Genomic DNA, 15072 nt, shown 5'->3' with positions numbered 1-15072 from the left:
TTCAAATGCAGACTCAGGCATTTAGTAGCCTAAGTAGGACCAAGAAATGAAAATGAGGCAGTGGGAGGAATTGGAGGTGAACCTTTGATTAGCAGTAAAACAAGAATCCTACATCTTTATGATTTAAAAAAAAAATCAAAGAAACAAAAAATCCTAAACCATTAGTTCTAATGAGATTCATTGGTTAAATGGACTCTTCCTGTGTAAGAACTTGTACTCAAGTAATCAGAAACCTTGTATTTTTGAGACAGTGAAGGATGTATCTCTTTCTGGATGTTATACTCAGAGACATTAAAGTTCTTGGCTCTTTTGAACATATTCAGGAAAGAAGGAAGCAGCAGGGATGGGGGGAAGGCGAAAGAGAAGCTTGCTCAGAATGGGCAGGGAAGTATAGGCTTTTGATTTCAAGGTCATTTGTCTTTATGGTATATTTAAATAGATTGGAATTAATCTTTGACTTTAATATGCATGGGAAATGGATGTTTCTTCTGTAGCTTTGTACATATCTCAATGTACACACAGGCATACGGAATGATATTAGCATTCTGGCAGCACATAGCAGTTTTGGTTGGACTACTGTAATAGCAGCTTATATCTACTTTTGGTGAGATGGTAAGCTAATGATGTAGCTGTTAATTTGAATTTAGCAGACATTTTAAATATAGGTTTCTCTTTCAGAGACAAAAGTTGCAATTTAAAGCTCTTTGGTGGTCTAAAAACAGCTTAATTCTCTAGTAGTGTGGTAATAAGTACTAATCCAGCTTATACAGTGATTGTAGTATGTCATGTTTATGAAAGATCACTTAACTGCTTTCTCTGAGTTTTATGTTAATTTTAAAAAATTAAACATAAAACCTTATAACATCTTTATGCTGAGATAAACTATTCAATTTGATTTATGCTCAAGCGGCAGCTGTCAGGAATTAACATGTTCCTTGTGGTTTTTGCTATCACCTTGTGTCCTTTTCTTCTAGATAGACTCTGTGGGATGATAAAGCTCACCTTGTTAGGATTTATTACTTAATAATATCTGAAGTAAGATTAATATTGATGTCACAGGGAGTACCTGCCAATATAGTGATGCGATTCCTAGTATTATAATACATTGTTCTTTACTCCCCTACAAATAGCTACATAAGATATTTTACTCTAGTTCATCATCCACAGAATCATGTGCCTGAAATTTAAAGGAACCTCAGAAACTATCTAGTAATATTCCCCCCTCATTTTTTTTAAACAGATAAGAAAACTGATAAAAAAAATAAAGATTTTACAAAGATAGTCAGAATTAAAGAGACTTCATACCAGATTTACTGACTCTAGAGCCAGTTTTATTTCTATTGTCCAATATGTGTACATTTCCCTTCATGGGTTGATTTACAATAGCTCCTCCTCTCAAGAGTTGTTTAATTTGAAATTTTCAAGAAATTGTTATTGCCAGCATTTAAAATTTTATTCCTAAAGAGATAAAAATGAGTATCTTAGCATGTTTGCGATTACTCTCTCTGTCTCTGTCTCTATCTCTATGTCTCTGTCTCTCTGTCTGTCTGTCTGTCTCTCTCTCTCTCTCACACACACACACATACACACACACACACACACACACACACACACACATGATGATGGAAAGAGTGCTAGACTAGTCATCAGTAAAGCTGGCTTCTGATCTGATTCTGACATTGGCTAATTTAATGACTTTGTACTCCTTTGGCTGCTGTCTTCATCTGAAAAGTGAGGGGATTGGACTAGATATTTTTGTGGAATACTTCTGATTTGGAAATTTCATGGTTTTGTAAAATAATTTGGGCACATTTTAAAATACATTGTTTAAATAGGATGTTGTTTCTTTTGTAAAGAACTTTTGCATTTTGTTCTTTAATTGTAGTTCTTTTCCTTTTTTGAACTCCAGAAATGCTAAAAAGTTTTATCACAGTCATCATCAGTGCTTCAAAATATTCATATTACATTAGGATGACTATTTTCTCAAACAATAAAAACAGTACTCTTTTAAAGTTTTAATGAAATACCTCTGGCCAAAAAAGTTATCACATAGTGGCCATGGAAGAGGAGTTTCTCTAGACTTAATTACAGCTAGTTTCTTCTTTCTTGCTTTCTTTCTTGCTTTCTTTCTTGCTTTCTTTCTTTTTATTTCTTGCTTGCTTTCTTTCTTCTCCCTCCTTCTCTCCCTCCCTCCCTTTTTCCTTTTCTCTTTCTCTCTCTCTTCACTACTCCCTCCATCCCCTTCCTCTCTCCCTCTTTCTATCCCTTACTTCCTTTCTCCTTTCCTTCCTTCCCTCCTTACTCTCTCCTTCCCTCCGTCTCTCCATTCCTATTTGGGTTAAGTGACTTGTCCAGTGTCACACAGCTAGTAAATTGAGTGTCTGAAACCAGATTTGAACTCAAGTCCTCCTGACTCCAGAGCCACAGCTCTATGGATTACATCTACCTGCCCAGCTTATCAACAAACATTTGTTAAATGCTTCCTTTGTGCCAGGAAGCACTGAAGACATAAAGAAAGGAAAACATAATGGTTCTTTACTTCAAGGGACTTACATTGGAATAAGGAAGACCATATGGGAAAGAGTGTATATATGAAATATAGAAATAAATAGAAGGTAATCTCAGAGAAAAGGCATTAAAAGTGGGGAATACTAGTAAAGGTTTCTTGAAGGAGATCGTATTTGATCTCCTATATTCTTGAATCCTTTCCATATTTGTAGGGCCTGCCAGAGTTTATGCTTTGCTAGCATCAATATTAAAAATTCAATGTCATCTCCACACCACAAGACGCATAAGAACCATAGAATCTAGTTTTGTGATTTTAAGTGAAAGCTAACTCTTGAGGATTCAAGTTAATAGAATAGTCAAGAATAGTGATAACAAAAAAAAATGCTGTGAAACTTCAGCACTAATTTTTTTGTTTGTTTTAAATAAGTATATATTCCTAATGAGTTAGGTTTTTTTAGGTTAGTACTAAAATTGAGTTCTCATTCCCTGAGTATACATCATATGGTACTGGAGGAAGAATTGGTGGGATCATAGAGGTCACCTGCAAAGTATATAATTCAAGCCAACCTAATAACAGTTGAATGAACTTTTAAAATGTGCAATATGTGAGTTAGATGGCTAATGAATTCGACAATTAGATAGAGGGTTTTTTCCCAGCCTACTGGTTTTATTATTTGATACATTTTTGGTCAACTAATATATAAAATATGGTTGGTGGTTTTGCCCAGATTTTTCAGTATAGGGATTTATATCATCATAAGTATGAGCTTGTGCTGTATTATTGAAAACCTAATGAATAATTGGCCATGATGATTGCAGGCCTTTCACCCTGAAAGGGAGAGCTCATTGATCAAGGTGCACCATTATATATGATTTTTATTATCCTGTTTCCCAGGTGCTTGTGTTTTTTTTTTAACCAGGGGCAATTATCTCCACATTTCATTATCTCTTTCCAATTTTTGTAATATGTATCAAGTAGGACAACAAAAAGTATTGTGCAAATCAGTAAACACTAGTCTGCTATAGTTTTCCCAGTTGTTTTTTTTTTTTTTTTTTCAAAATAGAGGGAAGGACAAATAATAATAAGCAAATTGATCACCTTGGTATAATACACTTGATTTGAAGGGGGAAAAATCTTTTATTAATTACTCATTACATAATTCAGGGTATAGATATTATTGTATTTTGATTTTGAATACTACTTTGAATCCTCAGAGGTGAAATTTGAATTCCATATTTGAATGCCTAGAGTTACTATATGATCCATAATCTTATAAATGAGATAATATATGCAAAGTGCTTTATAAACCTTATAGCTCTAGATAAATGTCAGCTATTATTTATTATTATCTGAAAGCTCACTGTTTCATTTCTGATAAATACCTGAAGTTAACCATTTGGCTTGTCAGTATTAGAGAATTTATAGTGTTTGTAATACAGATAATAATGAAGATATTACTGTATTCTTCACATAGTACATAGTGCATTTAAATGTAAGTAGTCTTCTACAAATTTGTAATGGTGGCATTCCATCAGATGGGATTATCTACATGTCTTTAGTTCCCCCCCCCTTTTTTTTTAAACGTAATACTTTTATCCTTCCTAGTATCTAACATAACACAGTACCAGGCACATAGTGGGTACTCAGTTCATACTTGCTGAATCATTAATTTACCAATATGTTGATTATAAACAGCAATAAGTTCATGTGTTTGTTGCTGTTCTATGGGCAAGAAATGTTGTGATTATTTCTTGGACTTGTGCTTTTTATAGGAAGAATTTTACAGACTGTGCATATGGTGCCATTAGCAGTCCAATAATGGAAAAGAAAAGATAAAATAAAACAACCATTGTGGGGTACTTTACAAAAAAAAAATGAAGAAAATATGCCAAGAGAAAAAGACCACACTCGATAAGTCTACTGCATAAATCAAAAGGGTTTATGTCATAACACGAACATGTGCCATTCTTGTTCATATATTGAATTTCAGTAGTTGGTTGCATAAAAAAGTAAAGTATAATGAAACTGGCAAGCAAAGTATTCCCCAGTCAGCCTTATCTTTGTTCCATTTGTCCTTCAGATATTGCTTTTCTTGCCTTTTTCAGTAAAATCCATCTAGCTTTCTTTTTCTTCTTCCTTCTTCTTCCTTCTTCTTCCTCCTCCTCCTCCTCCTCCTCCTCCTTCTCTTCCTCCTCCTCCTTCTCTTCCTCTTCCTCCTCCTCCTTCTTCTTCTCATTCTTCTTCTCCTTCTTCTTCTTCTTCCTTCTTCTTCTTCTTTATTTTTTTTTTTTTTTACATCTCTGAAACTAAGATGAGAAGACCAATGAGACTCAATGCTTTTCTAGTTGAGTTGTTAGCAGCTGCTTTTTAAGAGATCAAAACTTAGAATGCTACTACATGGTATTAAGGCTTAACTATTGATGTGTCCCTACAGGGGTGATGTTTTTCTTGTGTGATGGGGAGGAGGGGGGAGAAGAGAAAGGGAAGGGTAAAGACTGACCCCTTTGAGCATGTTCATATAAAGTAAACACTACTCTCCTTGTTTCTCAGGATCCTCTTTGCAAGCTCAGTGCTTAACCTGGCTGAACTGACTGCCCTCCGGCCTGACCTTGGCAAATTGAAAAAGGTCCTTTACTTTCATGAGAACCAATTGGTATATCCTGTCCAGAAATACCAGGAGAGGGATTTCCAATATGGATATAACCAAATTCTTTCATGGTAGGTGTTGATTCCAACACAGTGTTTCAATTTTTTTTGGGGGGGGGTATTATTGCTTCTTTATGTATAGTTATTACTTAAACCTGGGGTAATATAGTACAATAACCAGGAAGGCATCAAAATATAAAGATCTGAATGTTGCTGCCAAGGAAATAAGTAAATTATTTGAGGCAATTTAGTCTATAAAATAATAATCACTAACACCAATATCCTGGTATTCCTAAAACTTAGGTATGTATCTTCTAAATATATATTGAATTCATTAATAGTCTCTATAGTTTTCATACCCATCAAGATAGAATCAAAGGCCTAGTAGAAACTTTGAGCTCTGTTATTCTGTGAGCTTTGATTTCATATACATTTTTAAACAAAGGAGAATTAATCAGCACAGATTTGCTTTATCATATTCCATTGAAATTGAAGAGAGAAATTTTGGAACAATAAATAGACAAGTTAAAGTATAGTGTAGCAGTTTCTTTGGGTTTTAGGATAAAGCAAAAAGTAAAACATGGAAAATGTAATTTTTACTTTTTTTTTCATGTATTGTTGTGAATTGGTACAGTACTAAAATACCATGACATTTTAAAGGTGATGGTCTTTTATTGTTAACTTCAATAAAATGTATTTCCTGAAGCTAAGTTAATGAAAGAAGTTAATAACATGTATATAAGCAGCTTTGTTATTAGATTATATACAGACATAACTAGAATTTTAAAATTCAATCTCAGTTAATTTTGCTATATTTTATTCATTTGCATTAATGCTTGTTGGCCACTTGAGTTCATGGTTCTCAGCATACCCTCCCAAAAAAGAGGTTTATATGTATGTAATATAGCTTAGTGGATACAAACAACTTGAGTTCCATATACTTTGCAGATACTTTCCTGCTATCATTTTTATAAGCTACTTCAATATGAAGTTGCAGTGCTTTCAAAATGGAGTAGAACTGCTGTACTTGAAATATCGCACATAAAAAAATAAAAGCAGCCATTTTCAAATTTCATTATAAAATAAAAATATTTTCCATTGTACCTATATAGAGAAGATGGAGTATTTTGTTTAAAGATAAAAATACTCTATCAATTTCAACCAACATGTTTAATTATTTAATTTCACGGGGTTGTCTGTTGTACTTTGTCCAGATAAGTGTGTGTTCAGAATACCTGAATAGTCAGTGTGGAAAAATGAAACCGTTTTTTTTCCTACTATACACTTGTTTTGATACACTTGGAATCATCACCCAATCATATTAAAGAAGGAATATATAAAAATAATTATTTCTTAGTTATTTTGAATCTCTGATTGGCATAGATTTTAAATTGTATATGAACAGGAAGGGTTACAGTTACATTTTTTCTGAGACCAGATATCTAAATGTTTTGTAATTTTTGCATCATGAAATATTGTCTTTGTTGATACAGAAAGAGGATATAAAAAAGCTGATCTGTGCTTTGCCATACTGTTTCTTTCTAGAGGGGAAATTGACAAACATTAAGAGGAGGTGAACTAAGATCATCAGTTGACTTCTTAATGGGAGAATGGTACCAAGACACATGGGGAAAAATAGGAGTGTCAGAAAGCAGTCCAATTCAGATTCTCCTTAGAAAGTATTGTTGCTGCTTGCTCAAATGTTTCTTTAGTTTTCCTGCTGACTTCTGCTTTTATGGGTAATGTCAATTTTCTTTCTTGACCGTGCAGCTGTAAGGACTTTAAGGATGACTGACACACAATCTCACCTTAAATATAGGTTTCACTAACCCACTGACTTATGAACACATGTCCTAACTCTATCTTATGACCTGTGGGTCGCTATTACAATATGTGACATATGGTGAAAACAGACTAGCTGTAAAACATCTCTCAACTTTTGTTACAGTGTTTTGTTGGAGTCCTTCTTTCAGGGTGTGTCAGCATTTCTAGGGCTTGCTTCTTTGTTCTCCTTGCTTATAATTTATCCAACCAAATTGGGACTTGAATTTTATGCAGCAATAACAAAAATTGATCTGCATAATAGTGACAAAAACTACTTCCATACATCTAGCTCTTTAAAAGCTTACAAAAAAGGCTTTCCTCACAACAAGTCCATTTTATAGTTGAGGAAAGTGTGACTCCTCAGATTTATCCGTTTAAATGAATTAACAGTCACATATTGAGGGTTGAATCCAATATTTGAACCCAAGTTATATCTTCTATAGTTTTGGGGATCAAATGTTCCAAACTTTTGATTTCATTTTTGTTGCTTTCGGATATTCCAAATATTTGAATTGCTTTCTGCTGAAGATTTGATTTGGTGTTTCTGCTTAGTTAAATTTGCATTTTTACTGGGTATTTGCATTCTATTTATATATCTTTATATCTTTTTTGGTCTCTTACCTTTCGGCTACAATGGAAGGGATTAGGAAAACACAAAAATCACCTAATCCACCTGGGTCTTATAAAAGGGACTCTTACGTTTACTTTTAAAACCTGAAGGAGGTCCACTTACAAATATGATAATTAATATTTATCAGGTCATTTTTTTAATTCCCAAAGGATGAAGCAAAAGTGTCTCTGTACAATTTTGCATTCATTTAGCTTATTTTTTTCTTCTTTTTATGACTTCTGTGGTCTTTGCCAATTCATTTTTCCTCTCTGCATAACAGTTTTATATCTTCAAAGTAAAGGAATTAGATTACACAGTCTCTACAATCCCATCTAGCTCAAATTGATTTTTTTTTTTTTAAGAATAGGTCATTCTGCTTATAGGAATGATCTAATTACTGACTGTCATATGAGTTTTGGGCTTCTCCATTTCCCACCTGGTCCTATTTGCCCATCCTTAGTCAATTTGACCCCATGATTGGACACTTACTGTATTGGTTCCAGATTTAGTGAGAGTGCCCAGTTGGCTTTGCCTACTACAGGTCGAAATTCTCAAGGTCAAGAAATCTGCCAGCTTTAGCCTCTCTGGTAGCAGAAATTATAGATGTTTCTGACCATGCCAGGCTAGCATGTGAAATGTATAATGTACGTGGTAATCTTCTACACAACTCTTGGAACAAGTATCAGATGTTTATAATACATGTCACTTTGACTTCCCATAACTTCAGAAAGGAAAGGGTATTAAAATAGCATATTTTATAAAAAATATTATAGAAGGCATGGATATGAGTTCAACTGGCAGTTTTTCTATTAGTCTGAAATAGAGCTTCAATTTGACAATTCAGATGGACATTTCAGAGTATGCTAGGAGACACAATCGATAGAACACCAAATTTTGTTCGAATTTGGCCTCAGATACTAGCTATGTTACCTTGAATAAATCACTTAGTTCTGTTTGCCTCAATTTTCTCAACTAAAATGAGTTGGAGAAAGGGGCACACCATTCCAATATTTTTGCTAAGAAAATCCTAAATGGCATCACGAAGAATCAGAAATAACTAAAAAGAATGAACAACATGCTTATTTTAGGGAGACAAGTGACTTAGCATTCTGGCCTTCGAGGATCATTAGTCCAAATAACTGTTCTAACTTTTGTAATGTCCAAGCTAGCTTTCTGGAGGGCCTTGGGACCAGCCTTGGTCTCAGCAGAATAATCGCCACAAGAATAGTCAGGAATAAAGCCCAAAATCTTTATTGTCTCCTTCAGACTCCCAGTATGAATCAGTCTGCTCCACAATCTCAGTTAGTCTGGCTTACAGTCTCTGCCAGCAGTCTAACTCACAGTCTGACTGTCTGACCCTGCCTCTTCCAGCAGTCTGCCAGTCTGCCAGTCTCCCCCATAGTGCAGGAGGCAGGAGAGCCACCACAAGAATAGTCAAAGATAGAATGTTTATCTTCCAGTCCTTGTTAGCCCTTATATACCTTATTGTAATTACATCATTACAGCATACTGATTATGTGTGAACTTAGAGAACCATTACATCACCATGCTAAGTACTAGAGAACAATCATCTCATCAATTCCACTGAGTTAACACCTTGTTTCAAGTATACTTCTCCAAAGTTCTGCCCTCTACAACCTTTACTTAGAATCATTTCTTTATTGGAAGAAAAAAAAGAGTTATTTACATATTGTAATAATCATTTCCACAGAGGCGCAACATTTCTTGGAAAACTAGAGATATGTTAGGTATTGGAGATAGTAGTAAGATCTCATAGAAGAAAACTGACAGTAAATAACCTTTGGCAGAGAAGAGAGAGGACCATGCTGTCTTTGGCACTGTAAACCATGGTGTCATAGGGAATTCTTCAACATTAAAATTATTTAAAATAATGACTTTTCTTTATGTTGACTGCAAAGCCAAACAATATATTTTCAACATTATTTATGTAGAATTCCATCTAACTTTTTTTTCAAAAAGGAAAGAGGAAAATTGCCAAAGAGGAAATTGCACTGTTTAATAGTGTGAGAAAATAAAAGTTATCCCCTCTGCCATGTAGAAGCATAATGTACAAACTCAAAAGGCTTACTTACTTGGTGATATTTTTGAAACATAGTCATTGTTTTGATCTATCATGCATAAATAGTCTATGTTGCACTGTAGAAAGACAGACACTGTACTATATTGTTAGTGGAGTTGTGAATTGGTATACTCATGTTGTAAAACAATCTGAAATTTTTGGAAAAAAAGTAATGAAAATGTCCATTTCCTATGATCCAAAGATCTCACTGAAAAATAGACAAGGATAAGGTACTATATATATATATATATATATATATATGTATGTATATATATATATAGGTATGTATGTATGTATGTGTACATATATATGTATATATACCCATTTATTTATAGCATCACCTTTTGTAGTAATAACGAATTAAATTGAAGTATTGGGAATTGGCAAATCAAGTTTTGTAAAGTACATTATATTGTAATATTATTGTACCATTAAAAAATGATAAATGGGAAGAATACTGAAAATCAAAGGAAGACTTAGATAAACTAATGCATTGTTAAATAAGTTGAAGAGGATATAAAATAATTTCAACAATGTAAATGGAAAGGGGGGAAAACCCTGAGATGTTATGTAATTATAACAACCAACAATCTTGGCCCTAAATATATCTTGAAAAAATGTACCTCCATCTCTTCTCTGCAGAAATGGGGGACTTCAGCTGTAGAATACTTTTTCTTTAGTCATTTCATTTCTGTTCAACTCTTTGTGACCCTGTTTTGGGTTTTCTTAGCAAAGATACTGGAATAGTTTGCCATTTCCTTTTCCAATTCATTTTACAAGTGAGGAAACTGAGGGTTAACTAACTTGCCCAGAATTCCACAGCTTATCTAAGTGTCTGAGGCCAGATTTGAACCAGGAAGATGAGTCTCCCCCACTTCAGGCCAAGCACTCTGTCCACTTCACCTTCTAGCTGCCCCAAGTGAAATATTACTTATGCTATCAGAACTCTGTTAACATGTTGGTTCATTTTTGCTGAACTGTTTTATAAAATGTTTATAAACTTCAACATAAGATGAAACTTGCCATATCTCTTTAGATAATAGGAATATTTTGATTAAAAATGATAGTAAAAAGTTGCAAGTAAAGTATAAATGTTATATATATATATATATATATATATATAATGTGTGTGTATACATATATGTAGATATATATATATATATATATACATATATATTTTTAAAATAAAGCTGATTGAAATACTCTGACCATATAAAAACAATACTGAATATGCTTCTGTTCTTTTGTCTGAAAGGGAAGAATCTCTTGATGAGAACTATTGTTCCTGAACTGCAAATCTACCTATTGGACACCCCTATTTAACCAATCCCAGTGTCTTCCTAATGATAGAAAGTAGAACGATAATATTAAGTCTTCTGTTAAGTTTTAAAAATCATACACAACCTTATTTTGACTTATATTTCCAGTTCCAAAGGACATTACTACCCTTTCAGCAATCTGCAATCTTCTTAGCCTTGCAAATAATACTCCATCCCCCTATCCTCATGTCTTTGAGTTGGCCATTTCCTTTGGTTAAAATGTACTTCCTTCTCTGGGTCACAGAATCCCTCTCTTTAAGTTGCTGCTTGGACACTCTTGCATATAAATGATTCCTTATTGCCCCCACCTGTTAGTATTATTCCCCGTTTTAAAGAACTTTGTATTTAACTATTTTGTTATTTTTATGCTTGCTATCTATCTATCTATCTATCTATATTGGTTATCTCCATTCCTCATGCTCTGCCCAGACTTCAGAATGATTGTAAAATCATGGCAAGTATGGGTAGTTTCATTTGGGTATTTGTATCCCCAGTGCATAGCACAGTGACTGGTACATAGTAGTTTATTCTTCTTGATTGAAGGGAAGACTCAACAACTGAGGGTGGAGGCAGGAGGCAAACTGGCTAGTATAACTGGAAATGACTATGATACAAAAATAAAAAGCATGAGTGAAACGTTATTTTAAAATTCCTACTGTGAATATGGTCATATTATTTGCATCTATCCTCTTTATTCTCCATGCAGTTTAGTGGCTGATGTCGTGGTTTTCAATTCTGCCTTTAATATGGAGTCATTTCTAACTTCTATTGGAAAATTTATGAAGCTGATTCCTGACCACAGACCCAAGAATCTGGAAAACATCATCAGACCCAAGTGCCAAGTTCTATACTTTCCAATCAGGTTTCCTGATGTGAGCAGGTCAGTATATTTGACTTTCTTCCCTCATATTGTATCATAAATTACTGTCTCAAAATCTGCAGAAATTTGTGGTATATCTTGCCATATTTTAGTCATTCCTTTTAATCTCAGGGAAAGATTATCACCATACTACCATTTATTAAGGTTTTCTCTCATCTCAAAACCAATACAACACAAAGTAAGCTAGCAGAGATAACTGTACACAGTAGGCACTTAATCCATATTGGTTGAATAAATGCAAGTAGTAAAGAGTTATTTGTCTTCTCCCTTATACATTTAAGGTAAAGAGTTATTTGTCTTCCCCCTTATACATTTAAAGGCAAGCTTTTAAATTTTCCTGGCATCTCTTTTTTGTTTCTTCATTCATCACTTAGTTTCATCTTCTAATACTTTTTAGCCTCACTGACCTACTTGTATAACTCTGAGTACCTTTTCAAGTAAACATTCTATTCAATTCTTAATTAGTAGAATGACCAGAAATTCAAATGGACATTAAAACTGGTTACTGAAACTACCTTACATTTCTTCAGGTTTTTTTTTTTTCTTTTTTACTGTTGTTGTTTTCTTTTATCTTTTTTCTTCTTGTCTATTTTCTATTTACCAGCAAATGATTAGAACTGAACATCATGTTAATGGAGAGTCAAGTTGTATAGTTCAGTCTCCACATGTACTTGAAACAGCTATTCTCTTTTTTTCTGTTACTAAGAAGGACATTTTTTATTACCCATGCTGCTGAGCCCATCCTGAAATTAGCAATGGGTTATGTGGCTCCAAGGGAACATTCTGGAGATCCTTTTCACTTTTGATTAAACCTGGCACAATTGTTTTTCCTATCAGAAGGAACACTCCTCCCTTGCGAACAAGAACTTTGCTTCGGTGGGATTTATACTAGCTAGAGATATCACAGTTTTGCAACTGATTATGTTCCTAAAAAGAATGCAGAGATGGCTTCATTTTTGCTGAAATGAAGGTGGAACAGTTTAATGATAGCACATGCTATGTTTAGTATCAATGCAAGCATACACAATGTACTTTTTAAATTCATATGAATTTTGTTTTAATGACACTCCTTCCCAATCAATCTACATAAAACAATACCAGTACATTATTTATGTTGTTTTTAGTGACTGAAACCATTATATGATATAATAAATCATATAATCTTATAATTTTTGAGATGGTTTACAAATCATATCTCCATACTCTTTTATTTCATATTTGAGGACTCTGAAACATTCAGGAGTTAAGTGATTTTCCCAGTCACACAGATAGTAAGTGAAAGATCTGTGACTTTCCATGAAGTCACTACCTTGTCCCAAATGCTTAAGGTCTTTTAACATTTCATGGTATCACTGTAGCCCATGGGTTATTCATTTGTTATACTTCTCTATTTATGTGGTACTTCTATCTCTTTTTTCTGGTCATTCCTCAGTGATGTCTTTCACATATACAAACTGTCATATTTTTGTACTATTTTGGAAAATTTATCTTGTATCTTTCTACTCTCCTTTGGTTCACCTTTAATTTTATTGCTTTGTCACAGTGTAATATAATTTTGAGCCATGTAACATCTTTGGGAGAATACTGGTGTTAAAAAGATGTTTTATATTAACTTCATAGAAGTGATTGTAGTTTCCTAAATTCAACTCAGGACACTTTTTTTTTCCTAATCAGTTCTGTCATTAATCTTCTACACTCACTCAATGTAAATGTAACATTGTGCTATATCAGAGTTCTCCTAATCTAATCTCATAATCTGGGTAACATTTGTTCTTGATCTTCTAGCTTCCTTTTATGGATTGCTAGCCATGTGACCTTTTCAAAAATTACTTTTCCTCCTTGAACCTACATTTCTAACGTGTAAAATGGGAATATTAATACCTCAGTCAAATGAGTTTTGAAATTTTTTTAAAAAATCATTTTGTAATCAATATTAAATGAATACTGTTATCATTTTTTCTGGTTTTTTTTTTTTTTTTCAGATTTTCTTCCTACTATCTTTATGTACAAGGAGAACTTCAGCTTTCTTAAAATTTTTAATTATTGATCAGATGAGTCAAATTTGTAGAACTGAGGGAGATTTTGGGGGGTTTTTTGGACATTTTTGGTATAACACAAGGACCTCATCTTTTGATACCAGTTTTTAAATATTTCATGTATATTTATTATAAGGAAAATGTAAATACTAGCTCAGGAAATATTAGAGCACTTGATTTATTACCATAATGGAACTTCTAATAAAGTTTTGGATTTTTGAGATTTATGTACATCTGATAGCATGTTCCTACAACATCTTATATTAAATTAATGGCGAAAACACCTGCAGAAATTGAATATGGTTTATTAATTTAGATCATATTACCAGAGATAAATATAGCTAAAAAAAAGACCAAGGAGAAAAAGGTTAAGAAATATTGTGGCCAACCTAAGGTTCATAAAACACAGTCTTAGCCCAGAGTGTTTTTTCAGTTATTTTTCAAATGGTAATTTGCTTTATCCAAACCAAACTCATATAGTGTAAGTAAGTGATTATTTGCATGAATGACAATCATTTGAATGCCTGCAGTATTGGAAAAATGGATTATTTCACTGAGATGTTGGGAAATAATGTTTAGGAATTTTAAAGGCAAAATAACAAAGGTGATTTTTCCTTTCTTTTGACCTGTTTTTTTTTTTTTTTTTTCCTAACCCATATGCAGATTTTATTGGGCCTTGTGGCAAAGATGAAAAGGAAACCAAAAAATACTATTATGACCATGACTGTGATTTATATTGTTTTTAAATTTTAAATTGCTATTGAATGCATTATTGAGAAGAAAAAAGTATATATAGATTTATCATTTCCTAATCATTAATTTTAGACTTCTATTTGCATACCTGAAAACAGAGAACTATAAAAGCTGAGTTTGATAAATAAGAAAGCAGAACTAAACTGATTAAGAGTTAAGAGAAATAATTATTAACTGAAGAAAGATTTCTGCTGACATGGAAAAAGAACTTAAATCTTGTGTGAATGACCCTTATACGTAGGTGCTACTTTAGTACTTCACTTACTCAAAAAGTCACATCTGGCAGCCTCAGTTACTCAGAAGAGTCTACAGTTGGGAAATAAGTTCACATACCAGAAAAGCCTCTGAGGAGTCAAAAATAGATTTCATAGAGTGTGCCAAAACTCATGTACTTTACTCATAAGAGAGCCCCTCA

The 15072-nt window shown here is 33.3% G+C and overlaps 1 protein-coding gene across 7 annotated transcripts in view; it reads left to right on the top strand.

Moving 5' to 3' along the window:
* The window catches only part of GTDC1 (glycosyltransferase like domain containing 1), a 544967-nt gene that overhangs the window by 194804 nt on the left and 335091 nt on the right, over positions 1-15072 (top strand). For all 7 annotated transcript variants that reach the window (XM_051985822.1, XM_051985824.1, XM_051985825.1 and 4 more), the window contains 2 exons: positions 5060-5227; positions 11695-11868. In XM_051985822.1, coding sequence (XP_051841782.1) covers positions 5060-5227; positions 11695-11868 — 342 coding nt within the window. The remainder of the gene's footprint in view (positions 1-5059; positions 5228-11694; positions 11869-15072) is intronic.

Source organism: Antechinus flavipes, chromosome 3 (assembly GCF_016432865.1).
Source record: "Antechinus flavipes isolate AdamAnt ecotype Samford, QLD, Australia chromosome 3, AdamAnt_v2, whole genome shotgun sequence".
In the NCBI taxonomy this organism is placed as follows: Eukaryota; Metazoa; Chordata; class Mammalia; order Dasyuromorphia; family Dasyuridae; genus Antechinus; species Antechinus flavipes.
This window is presented reverse-complemented; position numbering and strand designations above follow the sequence as displayed.